Source organism: Ailuropoda melanoleuca, chromosome 13, assembly GCF_002007445.2.
Source record: "Ailuropoda melanoleuca isolate Jingjing chromosome 13, ASM200744v2, whole genome shotgun sequence".
In the NCBI taxonomy this organism is placed as follows: Eukaryota; Metazoa; Chordata; class Mammalia; order Carnivora; family Ursidae; genus Ailuropoda; species Ailuropoda melanoleuca.
This window is the reverse complement of record NC_048230.1, coordinates 72,514,952-72,533,714: the sequence shown is the minus strand read 5'-3', so window position 1 is coordinate 72,533,714 and position 18,763 is coordinate 72,514,952. Positions and strand designations below refer to the sequence as shown.

Here is an 18,763-nt window from a genome sequence, read left to right as displayed (position 1 = left end):
GTGTGTGTGTGTGTGTGTGTGTGTCTGTGCTAGAAAACCCACTCCCAAAATACAAGCATCTATATGCAGAGGGAATACTCCCAAATGTGAGCTATGGTCTTTGCCTTCAGCTGGTGACAATACAAACTCCGTTTATTTTTCCCTCATGCTAACAAGCATTTTCTGACTTTTCTATGAAGGACACGCTGTGCTTGTCTAAGAAAAACAAACAAAATATATAGGGGCATGCTTGTTCTCTGGGTCACAGGCTCTTCTGGACCTCCGCGGGGTCCCAGGTTCAAAAATAGATCTGGCCTCTGACCTGGCAGGCTCATGCTTCACATCCTGGAGTGAGTGCCAGACGCGGGCTCAGAGGCGGTCTCAGAGGCGGCCGAGCTCCCCAGGCCTGAGAAAGGATGGGCAAGCTGGTGGCCCAGGTTGAGCAGCACAGCCAAGAGGGCGCATGCCCTCCACCCTGGACCCCTCAGCCTCTGGGGCGGCAGAGCCAGGACGCTCCCCCTGTTCAGAGGGGAAACTGAGGCCAGGATAGTTGCCCTGGGGAGAGACAAGTGTTGCTAACCGCAGAGGCAGCTGTAAGGGAGCCCCTCTTGCTAGGACTCGTTAGATGCGGATTCACCCGGTGACTTTAGACAAATCCCGAAGCACTTCTGGGTCAATTTCTCTGGCAGCGCCTATGGAAATAATCCAGCTCCTACTGCACCTTTCACTATCTGAGGGTCTAAAGGACATTTTCATGCCAAGAGATGCTGAATCTTTCCCATAATAGCAAGGATAATAATACTATGGCCTCTTGAGCGCCTACGGGCTAAATTCTTAAATGACATTTTCTCATCCTACCCTCTTGTGGCCAACTGGGTTTTCAAACGACGGCCACAGCAATCTTGCCTACACCACCAGCTCTTCTGAAACCTTCCCACTCCCCACCTAGAGGCCGTCTCTTCCCACTCCCCTTCAACTTGGGTGGGGCTTCTTACTGCCGCTATGAATAGCATGTAGGAGACTGACCCTGAGTGATTGGTGAGGCTAGGCCAGAAAAGGTCATTCGTCTTCTGTCTGATTCCCAGAGATGCTGGCCCTGGGAACCCAGGCCCCAGGCCGCGAGGAAGCCCCCCCCCGCCTCGCGTAGCTGTTCTCAGGGACGGCCGACCGCAGCTGAGTGGCAGGTATGTGGATATGTGAATGGATAAGCTTTCAGAGGATTCCAGGCCTTCGAGCTGCTCCAGCTGCTGTCGGATGGAGTCGAGTCAAGCCATGCCCACGGAACACGGCCAAAACTGTACATATATGAGTAACATCGAGTTGCCCTTGTTGAAGACCACTAAGGGTTGGCGTGCTTTGCTACCCAGCACGCGTAACTGGAAGACCCCCCAGCAGCCACCAACACCTTGCAAGTGAGGGGCTAGTCTTCCTCCTCAGAGATGAGGAAGCAGAGTCTCACTGACTAGAGGGGAATCAAGGAATCAAGGTTCAGTCCCCGGAGTGAAGCACTCTTAACTGATAGGCCTGGGTCGCAGAAGTGCCCTCAAAACCCAGCCTTGGGTCCCTTCTGATACGTGAACCACATGGTGGTTCTGGGTTTGGGGTGGCGGAAAGTGGAGGCAGACAGCAGCGGACAAACAGACGGTTGTCCTGAGCGGAGAGGCTCCTAGAGATACCGTGATTGTGCTCCACGAGATCTGTCCCTTGACCTCCTGGGGACACTGACAGGCCATCCCCAAGGTGGTCAGCAGCCCCCAAGCCCCGTGCCAAGACTTGCCACGCTGCCATAGCGGCCCCATGAGAGGCCCCGGTGAGGCCGTGCTCGGCGCATGCAAGAGGCTTTGGGGGTGCGTCGTGCTGCTCCCCTGGGAACCCTCAGTTATCACCCTGGCTGCTGAAATGCAGGGAGCTGAAAAGGAAGGGGGCTGGGAGAAGTGCTGGGTTTGGGGGATGAGGCCTGGAGTGGGAGACTCAGGCTTGTGGCTTCATCTTCTCCTTCGGATCCAAATACTCAAGGAGCCCCAAATCGGCACGTGATTCTCCAGGAATGATCTCGTTTCCCCTGCCTCTGTTCCCAGGAGCAGGAAGATCAGTGCTTCCAAGAAAATAGATTCCAGTGTGCGACTTGGGCCAAGTTGCCTCCCCCTCTGGGTGTTTTCTCACAAGCTAAACGGGAGGTAAGCACCCACGGCATCCCTGGTGATGCCAAGACTCCACTGGCTTGGGGTGGCAGTGGCAGTGGGGGAGCCAGTTCATCTGGTGAGTGGCCAGGATGGAGAGGCCAGTGGGCAGGTGCTTTGCACCCTCAACACCCATCTCCCTCTGGTCACTCTACCCCAGGTTTCCTTGAGAACCACCCTATCCTTCCCTCAGTCCCTCTCGGTCCCATGAGGTTGACCCTACTCCAAGGCTCCCGGGCTCCGGGGCTGGGCACATGGCCCAGCCTGACCGACCCGAGTACCCCATCCCTCTGGCTACAGTATTTGGTTCAGAAATGTCCATGTGACCCAAACCAGAACTTTCCCAAGAACTATCAGGAAAGGGGCACTCTGTTTCAGGAGGGGTTGCTAAGTCAATAGATTGGAACTGTTGCCAGCAATGGTGGAGGGAACCATGGTGGGAACTATCAGAGAGTTAAGCCAACAGGAAAATAGGGGCCCAGAGCGGAGGAAAAAGAAGATTCCTGGTATCATTTAAGCATCTGGATCCAGCTATGCCTGAAGCTAGAAACCCCTACAATTTTCAGTTGCATTGGCCAACAAGTTCTCTTTTTGCCTAAGCCATTTGAGCAAAAGCCAAATTGTCCAGGTGGATATAAGTATTTTCTCCATGTTCTGGCGGCATGGCAACCACAGGCGAGCAGAGGGAAAATAAACGAGGGAGAGGGGAGTTGTTTTACATATTTGGAAGCAAGACCCAAATAGAAATACCCTAGACAGAAAGTCCCTGCTGCCCCTGCCCTAGAAAGGGTGACTCCCTTAGTCTCCACTTTGGGACCACCGCCCCAGCTTCCACCCGATAATGGTGACTATACATTCAACAAACACTGGTGAGAACCTACTTATGAGCCTGACCTAGGACAGGCCACAGATGCAGAAATGGAAAGGGGGTCAATGCCCTGGAAGGGTTTTCTGATTAGAGGGGAACAAAGGTCTGCAAACAAGCCTTTATAATGCAGGCTGATGCTTTGGTGGGGGACACACAGGCAAGGAACATTGGGATCCCAGAGGCAGAGGGTCTATTCCCACTAAAGTAGGGAGACAATGTAGGAAGGCTTCTTGGAGGAGGTGATGCCCCAGGTAAGACCCAAAAGACAGGTAGAAGGAAGCCAGGGAATACAGGTGGAGAAGATTTATCCAAGCAGAAGTAACTGTAAGAGCAAAGGCCCAGAGGCTAGAGAGAGCAGAGAGGGTGCTGGAAAGGGAAACCAGCCCCTCGTCACGAGGTGCAAAGTCTTAGGGAAAGAGTGATGAGGCTGAAGGCCAGATCCTGCAGGGATCTGTAAACCACTAAAAAGTTTGGCATTTAAAACTGAAGGGTTTAAGCAAAGAGGTCAGGGGCTGGATTTGTGTCTTGGAAAAATCACTTTTGGCTGCCGCAGCAACAATGAATTAACAAGAGTAAGTTCTGAGGCTTTTGTTCTCCCCTCAGCAAGAGATGAATCAGCCTGGCCTAGGAGAGTGACAGTGGGGGGAGGCGGGCATGATGGCATTATTGGGGTGTCATTTATTGAGTGGTTACTATGTGCCAGGCTCTGTGTTAAGCCTTGTATGGCAATCAGCTTTTTCATCCTTTGAGCAACCGTATCAAGTCATCACCAGCATCCGCCCCGTGGGACAGAAGTGGAGACTGAGCTCCGGGCAGATGAAGCATACGTCCGGAGGCAAGCAAGCCAGAACGCCCCCTGCGCCCCAGACTGGCTGGCTCTGGTATGTCCAGAATAGCGGCGAGGGGGCAGGGGGAGGACAGGTCTTGCTGCGGGGTGGGGTGGGGTGGGGCGGGACGGGGCTGGGGAGGCTCCTGACTCCCAGGAGCAGCTACATAATTCGAGGGGCCCAGGGCAGAACCCAAGTGCTGGGCCTTTGTTCAGAATTGACTGAGCATCTCCAGACAGTGACAGTGGAGCCTTACACCTGCGTGTGGCCCTTCTAAGCGCCGCCCCGTGTGAATGCAGGGGTCGCACACCCCTGAAGCCAGCCCTGCTCCCGGGTTTCTGTCCCCGGTGCCTGGAGAAGGTTGGGCAGTTACCAGTGGCAGAAGACTCCAGAAGTTTGCTTAGGGCAGAGTGGGGGAATAGAAAATGGGGAGTTCTGTTTGAGACCTTGAGGTTCACGTCCAGGAGGATGGCTCTGGGTCCCGCGCTCAGAAGTGAGGTCGGGGCCACGCCCAGAGCAGCAGGTACCAAGTTCAGGGTTGCCTTCAGCACCAGCACGTGAGCTCCTGAGCTGGCCAGCCAACCCCGGATGGTGTCTCTCAGGGTCCTTCTCTGCATCCCGCTGCCAGCCCCTCCTACCTGCTACCACCGAGGTTCCTGCGGCTTCTGGTTCCCATTTCCCTGAGGGCTGACAGGTTACTCTGTAAACCGCTGCCTCCGGGCTACATTTCGCCCCAGCTACCTGGGACTCTGGCCTTGAGCACCTGTGTTTAAAGAGCCTCAGCAGCTGGCAGTTTGCAAACTTTCCCTAGAGCTCACCTCCGAGATCTCCGGGACCTGGGGAGGGTCTGTTGGACGCTCTCTGACTGAGGAGGAGGGATCTGTAGCCCAAAGCCGTCCGCCCTCTGCCTGAGGCCAGTGTCATGTCTGTGTCAGCCAGGCTGGCTCTGCTAGTGCAGCCCAGGGGGGCTCCGGGGTGACCGCGCCTCCTGCCCCACAGCTGCCCCACAGACTGGGAGAGTCGGCTCCAGCACCACATTCACTCGTTCATTCATTCCCTCATTCACTCATTCACAGACTCACTCGCTCATTCACTCATTCACTCACGCATTCGCTCATTCACTCATTCATTCATTCACTTATTCATTCACTCACGCATTCACTTGCTCATTCCCTCATTCACTCACTCATTCGTTCCCTCATTCACGCATTCATTCACTCATTCATTCACTCACTCATTCACTCACTCACTCATTCACTCGTTCACTCATTCATTCACTCATTCATTCATTCGGCAGATGTTGAGAACGTACCACATAGCAAATGCTGGGGCCAAATAGAGAAAGATGAGTAATTACACAAGTAATTCACCACTTAGCACCTTGAGAAGGGTTACGATAAAGGGTGGGCGCATGAGAGGGGATTCTGATTTACGACGTGAACAGGGCTCAGGGTCCGGGGTGAGCATGCGTCAGTCCCCTGCCCACGGCATTTTCCAGAGATGACTACGTCAACACACCTCCTGTCCTGTGTGCTCTTCTTGGGACAATGACGTCTGTGGAAAGGTAGGGTCTGTGTTCCCTGCCTTGAGCTGGGCAGACCCTGACCAATAGATAGATGGTGGCAGAAGTTCCAAGCCTAGGTCATGAAATGCAGTGTAACGTCCACCTGGCTCTCCGGGGACAAGTGCTTTTGTAGCCCCGAGTGGCCATGTAAAAGCCTGAAGCCACCATGCCGGAGACACCACCTGGGGAGACCACGAGGGAGCCAGGGTGGGGGTGGATGGCCGACAGCTGACAGCTGATGGAAGAAGCCTTAGGGATGACCCTCACTCAGCCACCCTCCAACGGCAACCTCATGGTGGCCCGGCTGAGCTGCTCCTGAATTCCTGACCCACAGAAACCCTGAGAGACAAGAAATGGTTATTTCTGTTTTAAGCCACTAAGTGTTGGGGTAATTGGTTGACAGCCACAGTCACGGGAACACTGCTGAAAGGTGGGGGTGGGCAGACAGCAGTGCTCTGGACAGAGCAAGCAGCATGTGCAAAGGCCCTGAGGTAAGAAAGAGGTGCTGAAATGAAGGTGCAGAGGCTGCCAGGGTCATCTCCCAAGCTTTCCAGAACTCTTCTTTTGATCCTACCCACATTTCTCCAGTGAACAGGTAATCCTGTTTACTCCTCTTCACAGAGAGCCATTCACGTAATAATGGGACCTTGGGAAGAAAATGACATTAGTTCTTTCAGTCAGTAAGATTAAATGCATGGCCTGGGTGTGTGTGTGGTGGGAAGGGGGGGAGCCCCACTGCTCCCTGCGGTGGTGTAGATGCTCCCTGCAGTGCACAGAGGAGGGGACTGAGGCTGGGGGGTGAGGTGGGGGTGCACATGGGGGCTGGGCTCCTGCTCCACGCTGAGGGATAAGTGGGAGGAAGTGAGATGGGCTCTAGACCCACCTGGCAGCAGAGCCTGCCCTCCCGCCCCAGCTCCAGGTCAAGCATCTCCAGGCTCTGTGACTTTGGGCAAATCACCCCCCTCCTCTGGGTTTAGGTTTCTCCTCTGCAACATGGGGACGATAAGGACACCAGCCTTGTTGGGCTCCTATGATGTGGCTCAACCAGTACAATCCTCGGGACAGTGGCCCCTTACTCTGGGCTCCTCTGTGCCAGGCACCAGGATAGAGCCCTGACCTGCATTCTTCCTCGCAGGGTCGGGGGTGGTATGACTCCATTTATAGTCGAGACAATTGAGACAGAGGTGGGCCAGCAGGGTCCTGAGCGCACAGGACATTCAGTGAATGCTGGTGGCTGATAACCACTGCCTTTCCTTTTCCTGCCAAAGCCCCACACACCTGGTTTAAAGCTCTCAGTCCCCCAGATGAGCCCCTGGTTCCCGCTGCCCCCAAGCAGGCTGCCCCATTCAAAACTCCATAGGATTTGGAAAAACAAAGGGAAAAAACAATGCCAAACAGCTGGACGGGCCCCCACGCTGGGAAAAGCAGCAGAAGAAGGCGGAAGGCAGCACACCCGGGAGGGAGAGGCGCCAGCACTCCTGGGCACCTCCTGTCCAGCGACCGTGTCCCACAAAACAAGTCCTGCCCTCGCGGGGTTTGCATTCCCACGGGCTCAGGGAGCGGAAATGCATAATAACTATGACGCTGATCACAGCAGTCCAAGTATTTGGTACCCACCCTCCGCCATCCCTGCTCTAACTCGCTTAATTGTCACACTCTGTGAAGTGGGTGGTATCATTTTCCTCAGTTCGCCAAGAAGAAACAGTGGCCCAGAGAGGTTAAGTGACTTGCCCAGAGTCACACAGCTGGTATAGCCAGAATTTAAACCAGTAAACAAGTAAATGAGTAGTAAATCAAACATTCCCCAGTTTCCAGACGGAGGACTGACGTACATTCATCACATAAGAGACGGGAGTTACCCAGCTGACAAGTCAGGATACGGAGGCACGGAGAAATTCAGCTGCCCACCCAAGGGCCAGCGGCGGGGGAGCAGGATTTAGAGGCGGCCCCCTCTGACTCCAGGGCTGGCAGACACTTCTTCTCCCCAAGCTATTCTTGCAATCCACTTCCCCACTCCAGCCAAAGGCAGTCCTAGAACAATCTGCCCCAGGACAGGACAGCCTCTCATTAGTGTCACAGCAACGGAGCCAGGGCCACCCCAGGGCACAACATCCCCCCAGGCCCTGAGGGAGAAGGAGGGAGAAGGGAGGACCGGAGCCAGCTCCCGGCTAGAGTGCCCACTTCCCGGGCCTTGAAAGGACTTTCTCTGTCTCTAGAAACAGTTTGGACGCTGCCTCCTCCCCGGTCTCACCCCTCTGCCCACCCCCTTTGCTCTCTCTGGGGGTCACTTCGCTTGTGTTCCAAGCTTGAACATGGAATCAGAGGGGGGAATATAGGAGGGGAGAGGGAAGGGGACGGGGAGCTGAAACTTGAGATCCAGCCTTGGTGGGGGGAGGTTGGAGAGAGACAGAGAGAGAGACAGAGACAGGAAGAGAGGGTTCAGTTGCGTTTGGAGGTTTGGTGCATGCGTGTGTGTGTGTGTGTGCGCGCGCGCGCGCGCGCGCGCGGGTTGTTTTCTTTCTCAGAGGGAGGGCAGGCCTCCACTGGATAATAAAAGAACTCAGAGGCCAGGCCAAGCGGGGCAGCGTGCAGGGCCGGTGCGGGGACAGGGCAGCCGTGGGCAGGAGCGAGGAGGAAGGAAGGGAGCAAGGGGAAGATTCGAGGTGAGGGGGTGTCTGCGGGCGGGAGCAGAGGCAGTGGAAGGAAGCCGAGCAGCTGTGGTATTTGAAGCAAGTATAAATAGCTGCCTGGACAGAGCTCGGCCAAGCAGGGGTTTGTTGCTGCCGGGGCTCGGGGGCAGGCCTGTCTGCGGCTGGCCAGGCGCGCATCCTGGGCGCGGAGCCGGGCGCCCGGGGGCCCTAGCCCACAGCCCTCGCTGTCGCCACTGCTCCGGATGCTCTCCCGGCCGGCCATGCTGCTGGGGGGCCTCCTCCTCGCCGTGGCCGCCGTGACCGTGGCCCAACGGAGGGGGCAGGAGGTGGGCGGGCGCCGCCGGGCGCACCGCGTCCAGCACGGCCAGTGCAGCTACACCTTCGTGCTGCCCGAGCCCGAGCCCTGCCCGCCAGAGCCGGAGGCCTTCGGGGGCTCCAACAGCCTCCAGAGGGACTCGCCGGCGGCCGCGCTGAACCTAGGGGACTGGCCGGCCCAGCGAGTGCAACAGCTGGAGAAGGTGCTGGAGAACAACACAGAGCGGCTGCAGAAGGTAAGGGCTGGGCCGGCAGGGGTGCAGCGTGGGGAGGCGCGGGGGCCTGTTTGATGGGGAGGTGGGGTGTCCTCCCCAGAGGCCTTCCCCCGCACAAAGGCCAGGCTGATCAAGCCCATGTCTCTGAATTGTACAGACTGTAGTAATGAGGAACAGAGAGGGAGAGGGATGGCCCTGATGCCACACAGCAAGACGAAGGCAGGCTCGGAGCTGGAAACCTGGCTCCCTCACAGCCATTCATTCACTCATCTGAGCAAAATCCACTGAGTTCAGATCATGGGCCCGGCCCATTCTAGGTGCCAGGGATATAACAGTATACAGCAGTACGTCCTCTGCTGGACTGGTGGGGGAAAGAAGCCATAAAGAGATGAGCGATAAATATCTGCTAAGTCAGATAGTGAAGCAAGAAGAAGGATGGAAGAGGGCAAGTGGTGACGGGGTGGCTCTTTGAGGTCAGATAATCTGAGAGGACTTCTTGGAGGAGGTGACATTTAAACTCAGAGAACAAGTAAGGTAATGGAGCAGCCCACGCGTGTACCTGTGGGGAGGGCGTTCGCTACAAAGTGGCCACCAAGTACAAAGGCTACAAGGCGGGAATGCAGTCAGGATGCCTGTAGGACCGTGGGGACCAGTACGGCTGGAGCAGAGAAGGAGGGGAGAAGGGGGCAAGCCAGTGAGCAGATCTGAGAGGGGAGGGGAGGCAGGTCTTGTCGTGCCTTGGGGGTCCCTGGGAGGACTTTGGCTCTTGCTCTGAGCATCACTGGAGCCAGTGCAGACCTTGGAGCAGGGGAGACACAGCTGATTCGTTCTGAACAAAATACACCATAGGGGGCAGGGTGCATGCCGAGAGCCCAAGGAGGAGGCTGCTTGGCTGCCAGGCGAGAGGGGATGGAGGCCTGGATGGAGAGGGACCGGGCTGGGGACAACCTGCTTCATTCTGCAGGGGGGCTAATCGACCCTGCTGGTGAATTGGGTATGGGCTGGCAGAGAGTAAGGACTTGAGGACACCCCCTCCCCCTGCCGCCAGCTGCTTTGGCCCAAGGCCAGGACCTCTCTAGAGTCTTCTGTCCTCATTCTTTCAGCAAACACTCTGAGCACCCAGTGTGTGCCAGGCCCTCAACAAGGCACTGGGCACAGAGATGAACAAAGCCGGTGTGGCCCTGCCCAGGTGTGGGGGCAGGAAAGGTGTCCTGCGGGTTCCAGGAGGGGGCTGGGAGGGGCGCCCAAGTAGGAGCAACCAAAGGAGAGAATGAGACCCAGGCCCCAGGTGCAGAAGAGAGTCTGAGCCTCAGCACAGGGTGAAGGGAGGTGGCCCGATTCCTAGAGCCGTCAGATGTATTAAACAGCACCCAGCCACTGGCAAGGTGCCTCTCCACGGAGTAGTGCCTTCTTACGCCTTGGTTTCCAAACTGTTCAGATCATGTGCCCAATCAACAAACAAGGTCCACTCCCCTGATAGGTGCACGTTTATTTAATATTTTTGCACATGTACCCATATTAATATAAGTACAGGGAATTAAAAAAATGAACTGGAACCTTCCATTTTCAAAAAGATGACCTACAAAATCATGTAAATTGAAGTTCTGATAGTTTCCTCTGTTTTCCAAAGGATTGCCTAGAACACACCCTGGGTTGAGCCATCCCACGGTGGAGAGACGGCCCCACACATTCCCAACCCACCTGCTTTGCACACCCTTGCATATACGTTCATGCGCATGCACACTTAACCTCCTGTCTTATTCCTGCCCTGACCTCAGCCCCCCACTCACCACCTTCCCATCATTCCTTGCCCACCTGCCCTGCGACACTGTCAGCCGGCCACCAACCCACCCCAAGCTCCCCTCGAGGAAGTTCTTGGCCTTACACGCTGGAGCCAACCCAGTGGGGGCTCCATGCGGCCCTGAAATCTGTGTGTTTCCCATTCCGTGAGGGTCATTCCAAACCTCACCTCCTTCTCAAGCCTCCATCTTTACTGCCCCCCTCCTGTCAACAGACCAATGACCTCCTGCTTCAATGGAGATGGGGACGAAGGGAGAGCCACTCTGCAGCTGGCTGCCCCACACCGGTAGGGTCACCTGTCCATCCATCAGCCCCTAGGACTTTTCTCCAGTTCAGAAGGAAGGGGTTCCTCCATGGGCCAAGGCCACTCTTCCTTCCCAGAGTGCAGATCCCATCCCCCTGCAGCCCCTGAACCCCCCCCCCAGTCAACTATTCCCTCCAACTATCCCCTCAGTGTTTGATCCCGTCTAAGGATCTCCCATGGTAATAAAAAAAAAAAAAAGAAAGAAAGAAAAGGGAACAGGAAGAGGAAGGAGGAGTAGAGGAAATAAGCCTGTCCCCCAACCTATACCCTCCGATTCTGGCCTGGCTTTCAGAAGTCCACATGCTCTGCCGCCACTTCCGCACATCCCATGTACTCCTTCCCCCAGAAGTCACCTCCCACATGCCATCTTCCACATCCAGTGGCCATGGCTCAGTCTTCCTCATACTTGATCTCCTGACAAATTTAATGTTGCTGACCACTACCATCCTTCCAGAAAGTCTCCATCAGCAAGCCCTCAGCCACCTCTGACCTACCTCCCCACAGCTTTCCCTCCCTCCACAGCCCCACCCTGCACCAGCCACCTCCATCTCCTACCTGGACAGTCATCACGGCAGCTGCTCTGGGCTCCCTATTTCCACCCTGGCTCCCACGGTCTGTTCCCTCAGCAGACAAAGGGATCCTAAGTTAGGTCCTATCCCTCCTCTGCTTAAAACCCTCCTGGGGCTCCCATCTCTTTGGAGTAAATCCTTAGTCCCTAGAACACCCCCAGTCCTAGGAGCCCACATGGTTCACTCAACCCCCCTTGGGTCTCTGCTTAAATGTCACCTCCCTAGAGAGGCTCTCCCTGTCCACTCCATTTAAAACAGACATCCTCCCTCTGTCACTCTGTATCCCCTCAACCCGGCTTTGGTTTTGTCTCTTAGCACTTCTCACTACGCATTCGCAAAGCCCTTCTGTGGGTCTGTACGCTCCCAGACAGCAAGGATCACACCTGCTTTGTTCACTACTGAGTGCCCAGAGCCTAGCACGTCGCCGGGCATAGATCAGGTGCCCCTTACATGTCTGCGGAGTGAACGAGCACACGGATGCATGAACGTCCTTGAGTCCCTCCGGTGGCTTTGGGCCTCCCCCACCCTGAAGTGCCAGTGTTTCCCAGGACTCCGTCCCCACTCTTCCTTTCCTCTCGCACTTCATGGCACTGCCCCCAGGGCTGCCCCCACCGCTCCTGTGGCCCCGTCTCCCACCTGCCCCATGAAGATGCCAAATCGGCATCTGACAGTCTCCTGAGCCCCAAACCCATGATCCTGACCTCGCAGATGTCTGCCCCCGAGAGGCCATGATGCCTCGACCCCGAAGCTGCCTGACACTCAGCTCTTCCCTTCCTGCCCACCTGTCTCTGTTTAAGGCCTTCTGCGGCCCTGCGGTGTCCTTCATGCCCCCCGCCCCAGACAGCAAGCTCCCGCCCTTCTTGTGGCCTTGGCTTCTCTCCTTGTGGTGTATCCTCCAGCCTCCCCAGCTGCCACCCTGCTCAGGCCTTGTCACCTCCCCACTGGCTTCTCTACCCCAAGCCTCACCCCCTCATCCCTCTTTGACTTCCCTGGGTGCCTGGTGCTCGGGCAACATTGGCTGAGGCGAAGGATGAATTTAAACCAGTGGCTTTCAGGCCGGGTCCCCCGGGCCTCCTCTACCCTTTGAAGTGCAATGTCCTGTCCAGATGTCCATGGGGCACCTCGGGGCAGAGAGCGCCGGTGCGGGAGTCAGGCCGACCTGAGTTCACGCCCCGGGCTGGCACTTGCCACATGGCTGTGGATGAGCAAGTCTCAAGTTTGCCCACGTGCAAAACGGAGCAAAGGGCAGCATGCCGGGGGATGGCCGGGAGGACCACAGAGACGGCTCCCAGGCCGCTGTCAGCCCACTGCCCAGGCAGAGCGCGTGCTCCGTGAAGACCACGCCAGATGCGGTGGATCAATGGGCTTTTACTTCATTCAACCACATCTGTAGTTTGAGCCTGGCACTGCGGGGGGAGGGCGGCTCAACCTTGGACAAGTCAGTCCAATGGCCCCAGTCTGACAATAGTCTGGGCTGGGAGTGTCGCGGGTCCGCGCTAGTGTTCTCCAGGGCTCCCCAGTCCTGCCTGGTCTCTGCTGGGGTCCAAGCAGGTGTTTACTCTGCCATCTCCTGGGTAAAGGCCCCTTGGCTGAACGCCCCCTTCATGCCCCTCGGGCTAGGCATATCTCGAGTCTTTGAAACTCGAAGACTTCTTGGTTTCTGCGGTAACATCCCAGAGGAGGAAAAAAAAAGAGTTTCAAAATATTCTGACATAGAAGTACTGTCATCGCCACCGTTGCATTTCGGGATTACTGGGGATGACTGGAGAGGACCGGCCTCCCCAGACGAAGCTCTCGGCAAGATTCCAATCATCAGGTGGGCCCAGGGGAGACCTGCCCTGCTGCGGGCCTCCAGTGGCCAGCCCCTGCTCAGCCCCTGCCCCTGACTCCAGCCCCTGCCCCCCCCTTCCCCCCCCCGGCCGGGTGAGGAACCAGGCCAGGGAGGGGAAGGGATTGCCACAGTCAGCCAGCAGTGACAGCCAGCCTGGACCCTCGCTCCAAACTCTGGGTCCTTTCTCATGACTCTGGCGGGTGCCAGGGAGGTGGGGGAAGCAAGAGCCGAAAGATGGTGGGATGTTCCCTAGCGCTTCAGAATTCCCGAATCCCAGACACTCACTCTCTTCTCCCAGCCCGGAGCTGGCCAGCTGGCTGGTGTCCTCCTGCCAACGCCCAGAGAGCACGGGGGCTCCCTCTCTCCCTTCCTCACTCCATTCCCCTGTACCCCACCCCATTTCTTCCTTCTACTCTTCTCCCCTTCCTCCACCTCTTCTCTGCTCCCCCTCCACCCTCCCCCTGGAAAGCCTTTGCCCTAATGACTCACGTCTGGAGTCCGCTATCGGTGGGCTGGGCCGCCCCTCAGCTCCTGGCTCTGCGCCACCCCTCATCTGGGCCGAAAGCTGCAGCCAGGAATGTCGAGGGGGTGGGCTGACAGAGCCAGCGGGGGGGGGGGCAGGCTTCCCCAGCAGGCTGTGCAGCACAGGGGAGAGTCATGTGGCCTCCTGGGTCCACTGCCTGTGTGACCTAGGGCTGGCCCTGTGCTCGGTGCCTCATCAGTGGGACGAGAGAGTTTGATGCGGGCTGAAGCGAAGCAGAGCCAGGAAAGCATCTGCCTGCCCCAGGTGCTCAGGGAAGGGTCCCTCTTGTTACTGTCCTCCTCTGAGTTGACCCCGGTCTCTGCCAGAAAGTGCCCTACTCTGCCTTCTCCCAGGCAGCACCCATTCTACAGATGAGGAGGGCAGGAAAACCAAGGCCAGACACAAGCACGCAGGCTCCCTGGCCCACCCCCAACACCCGAGGACTGCCCCGCTTCCTCTGAGCTGCTGGAGTCCCAGGGGCAGGGCAGACGTCAATCCCCCAAACCGTGGGGCCTTCTGTTCTCTCCCCTGTACTAGTGACGGTTGGCCCTCTCCACTCACCTCTGCATGTGTCTCTGCCTCTCCCTCTTTATCTCTGTGTCTCTTTGCCTCTTGTGAGTCTCCCTCTTGGGGCCTTCACGATGGCCCTGACACTGCCTCTAACTCTGAGGGTGTCTCTGCCACTCGGTGACTCGCTCTCTTGTCTGGCGGCATCTCCCTGAGGTCTCTCCATGTCTCCCTCTCAGATCCTCCTTCCCTTCCCACCCCCCCGCCCCGGCCTGCCAGGCCAGCCCTCCCGTCTCCACCCTCCTGGGTGTCCACAGGCTCTGTCCACCCCGCAAGACCCAGGACACACAAGCCAATGACCAAGGCCCACCCTTCAGTCAGGGTGCTCCACTGGGGCCTCTTTCTCTTCCCTCCCTGCACCCCAAAGCCAAGGGGGAGGGGGGAGGGGCTGGACAGGAGCCTCCCAACCTGGCACTGCCCCCAGCCTCTGCTGCTCACTCCAGATGCCTGACGCCAAACCTCAGAAGAGCTCAAGACCTCAGGCCGGCGCTTGCGAGGCCCTGCCTGGCTGGATGTGGGTCAAAAGCGCATCCAGCAGAGCGCATCGTGGGTTCCTGGCCCAGCCCAAGACCCTCCCAGACTGGCCCGGGACTCCCAGCTGCCCCGGCCTCCCCAGGCTGCCCGTAAATTCTTGGCATTTTCAGCCTTCGGTTATCCAAACAAGAAATGAATCTCAGTTGCCGAACAGAATGTCTTGGGGTTTGGTTTCCTAACCTCACCACTGGCTGCTTTCTAAGCAGTTTGGGGCTGGTTGGGGGGTTTGTTGGGGGGGACAACAGCATCTGCTTCTTGGAGAAATGGGATTATTTTTCCAAGAAGGGAGCCTAGAAATGGCTGGCGCAGATGCCCTTGGCCTAGCAATGACCGAGGGAGCCACGGGGGCAGCGGCCCCCAGAGGGACAGGTTTATTTGTTCAAGCTCTTCGGCCAGGCCATCCCATGGGGGCAGGGCTGTGCGTTTCTGGCTCTCTCCTCCGAGGCCCCACAGCTCGCTGGGCTAGGATGCACACAGACCCTCTTCCCCATTGTCCGCTACACAGGAAATGTGAGAAAACCGGCCCCCAGGTCAGCCCCCTGAGTCTGCACCTCTGGCCTTGGAGTGCTTGCTTAACCTCAGGGTCAGCTCTGCAATGTCTGGAATGGACCCAGAGTTGGGGGGGGGGTCATGTCCCAGTGGTGCCACTGACCAGCTGTGGGGCCCCAGGGAAGACACCTGCATCAATTGGTTTCTCCGTAAAGTGGACTCAAAACACTAACCGCCCCCTAGAGAGAGCTCAGGATGAAAGAAAGATCACAGAATTTAAGGCCAGCATTTATGGAGCACTAACTGTGTGCCTTGTGAGAATTCCTGCATTTGAGGGGCACCTGGGTGGCTCAGTCGTTGGACGTCTGCCTTTGGCTCAGGGCGTGATCCCGGTGTACTGGGATCGAGCCCTGCATCAGGCTCCTCTGCTGAGAGCCTGCTTCTTCCTCTCCCACTCCCCTTGCTTGTGTTCCCTCTCTCCCTGGCTGTCTCTCTCACTGTCAAACAAATAAATTAAATCTTAAAAAAAAAAAAAAGAATTCCTGCATTTGAGTCTCACAGCGAGCCTCTGAAACAAGATTGTTTGCCCCTAACAGATGAGGAAACTGAGGCACCAAGTGGTTAGATGACTTGCCCCCAGGTCACACGGCCAGAAAGGATGAGGTCAGATTTGACCCTCAGGCTGTCCGCTGGCAGAACTCACAGTCTGGGCACTTAGGCACTTAGGCCACTTTTCCAGACATGTCCGTTGCGGCCTGGTCCCCGGATACCCAGCTGGGGTCTGCAGAGCAGAGAGGACCCTGGCCACCCAAGAGAAACTCACCGATGCTAGATTTTTCCCTTCCCCAAGAGCCGCTCAGTCAATGAGGGCTTCTGGAAGGTTCTCCTGCCAGAGCAGATTCGGTTAGCACCTCAGCCAGCGTCAGCAGCTCTTGAAAGCCAAGGGGACCCAGAACCTCCACTTGGGCGTCCTTGCCATTGTGTCCCCCATCCTTGGCCAGGGCCCAGAGCAAATCCCACAGAGGCAGAGCGTGGACCTTGGAGCCCCCTCCCCTCCCACAGATTCAATTTGAACCCCAGCTGCTCCCCTGCTTGTTGGCTGTGTGTTCTCAATCACTTCGCCACTCTGTGCCTCAGTTTCCTGATCTGTGAAATGGGGAAAGCGATAGAAGCCGCCTTGCAGGTTATCGTGATGACATGCGTTCACACACGCGTGGGGCTGGGTAGGTGCCTGGCACAGAGGAAGAGACGGGCGGGGTCGGGGACGGATGACAAGCCTGGAGCGCACGGCACAGTGAGGCAGTCCGCTTTGGAGCGAGCACAGGAATTCAACCGCAGCTTCTCCGGATCGTGCCTTGTGTGATCTTAGGAAAGTCCCCTTTTCCCCTCCCTGGACCTCAGTTTCCTCATCTGCAAAGTAGGGATTGTTAACACAACTACCACAGATGAGGACAGAATAAGGCAAGCAGGCAGAGATCCGGTGGGGTCCGTGGGCAAGAGAATGACTGGGGACCCTGAAGCTTGGATAGAGGAGCAGAGCCTTGGAAGCTTAGACCAGCAGAGCCCTGTGGCCCTTCACTCCTGACTCCGGTCCATCACTCTGGGGTCTCCGGTGTGACCACCTGGTGGGGCTAAAGGAAGGAAGATAGACTACAAATGGGCCCACTGAGAGCAAAGATGAGCAGGAAAGGGGCTGCAGATAGGGCAGCTGGGACCCCTCCTCCAGGTTCCAGTCCCACCCCTACCTCCTGCCAACAGCCTACTTGCTTTTCTGAGCTTTTGAACTCTCAGCGTGCAAACACTGGGAAATTGGGCTGCGTGTGAGGACACAGAGGGAAGAATCCCCTGTCATCCCAATTCCCTGGTCATCTCCCGGGTCATTTCCTGGCAGTTTATTCTCTGCATTTTAAATGTCTATGGAAATGTTTTAGAAGTACAAAAGATAGAGAGAAAAATCAAATAAAACTCCTCGTTCCCACAACCCAGCTTAAGAAACAAAAGCTTCCCGATGCCGCTCAGCTCCTTCCCCTCTCTTGCTTCCTCCCCCGCCAGAGAGGGCTACTGTGAATTCGGTGTGGGTAACATCTTACCCCACCCTAACCAATGTATAACATTTGTTTCCTATATAAATGGTGTCGCATGATCTAGATCTTTCTACAATTTGCTTTTGTCGGATCAGCCTTATAGCTGTGAGAGGTGTAATTCTGCAAATGTGGGAAAGGCCTGAGCCTCAGCTTTTCCAGCTGTAAACTGGGGACAGCGGTAAGCTCATGCCTGGGTTTGCAGGGGGCCGAGATGACCAGCGCATGCCAAGGTCTGGCCCACGCCTGCTGCGGCTTCCGTTCGCGGGGAGGTTTCCCCTCTCTTCTGGGGCGAGTGTGATTCTGGGGCAGATGCAGACGTCCTCTGGGCCGGGCACTGCCTGCTCTACATGTCACACAAACACCGATCCATTAAACCTCACAACATCCTAAACGGCGAGGACTACTACGATCCCCTTCTATTAAGGGGACACGGAGGCCCAGAGGGTTCGTGCGGCTAAGAAGTGAGGGAGGTGGATTTGAACCCAGTCAGGGGCTGGGTCCGGACCTCGTACGTAAGTACCAGGTGGACTGCCTTCTGTATGCCCCCTATCTTACAGATGCGGACAGCAACCCTGGGCATGGGGAGTGACTCAATTATATATATTCACCCCGAGGTCAGTGGCAGGGTTTAGATCAGAATTCAGGGCTCCTGGGGCGCCTGGGTGGCACAGCGGTTAAGTGTCTGCCTTCGGCTCAGGGCGTGATCCTGGCGTTATGGGATCGAGCCCCACATCAGGCTCCTCCACTATGAGCCTGCTTCTTCCTCTCCCACTCCCCCTGCTTGTGTTCCCTCTCGCTGGCTGTCTCTATCTCTGTCAAATAAATAAATAAAATCTTTAAAAAAAAAAAAAAGAATTCAGGGCTCCTGACACCCAGCTGAGGGCATCGTGTGGCTCCTCCCTGTAGCAACACGACACACTGCCAGTCATGAACCTCGTGCCAAGTTAATGCGTCCTTACAGTTCTGGAGTTCCGAGGTTGCACGCAGGCACGCAGGCACACATGCACAGGTGAAACGTTCTTTCTCCACCCACCCAATCGCCTCTTCCACCGACATTTATTGAGAGCTTGCAGCGCTAGGCATTGTGCGGGGATGAGGATTCCGTGGTAAGCAAGGGAGGCTCAATCCCTCCTCTCTGGGAGCGGAGGAGAGACACCAACCTAGTAATTTCTCATGTGTAATGATCAACCATGATACACGCTGTGAGGAGGGCCTCACCTGTTCTAAGGGTAGATCACGGGGGGACCCAACCTTGATGGAGGAAGGGCACCAGGAGGAAGGACAGAGCTGAGCTCTAAAAGGTAGATTGGCTGTTCTCAGGCAAGGAAGGGAAACGAAAAGCATTCCAGGCACAGGGAATAGCAAGTGCAAAGGCCCTGGGGTAGAATGAACAAGGTGATTTGGAGGAGGTGAAAAGCATTCCTTGTGGTTGAAGCATAGAGAGCCAGGAAAAGTGTGCTCGA

At 56.6% G+C, this 18,763-nt stretch overlaps 1 protein-coding gene across 2 annotated transcripts in view; it reads left to right on the top strand.

The window, feature by feature from the left end:
• The first annotated feature begins 7,761 nt into the window (after positions 1-7,761).
• The window catches only part of ANGPT4 (angiopoietin 4), a 45,544-nt gene continuing 34,542 nt past the window's right edge, over positions 7,762-18,763 (top strand). The window contains exon 1 of one of the 2 annotated variants that reach the window (XM_034641680.1): positions 7,762-8,620. In XM_034641680.1, coding sequence (XP_034497571.1) covers positions 8,312-8,620 — 309 coding nt within the window. In that variant the 5' untranslated portion in view covers positions 7,762-8,311. The remainder of the gene's footprint in view (positions 8,621-18,763) is intronic. The other variant, XM_019806117.2, reaches the window with a different exon arrangement.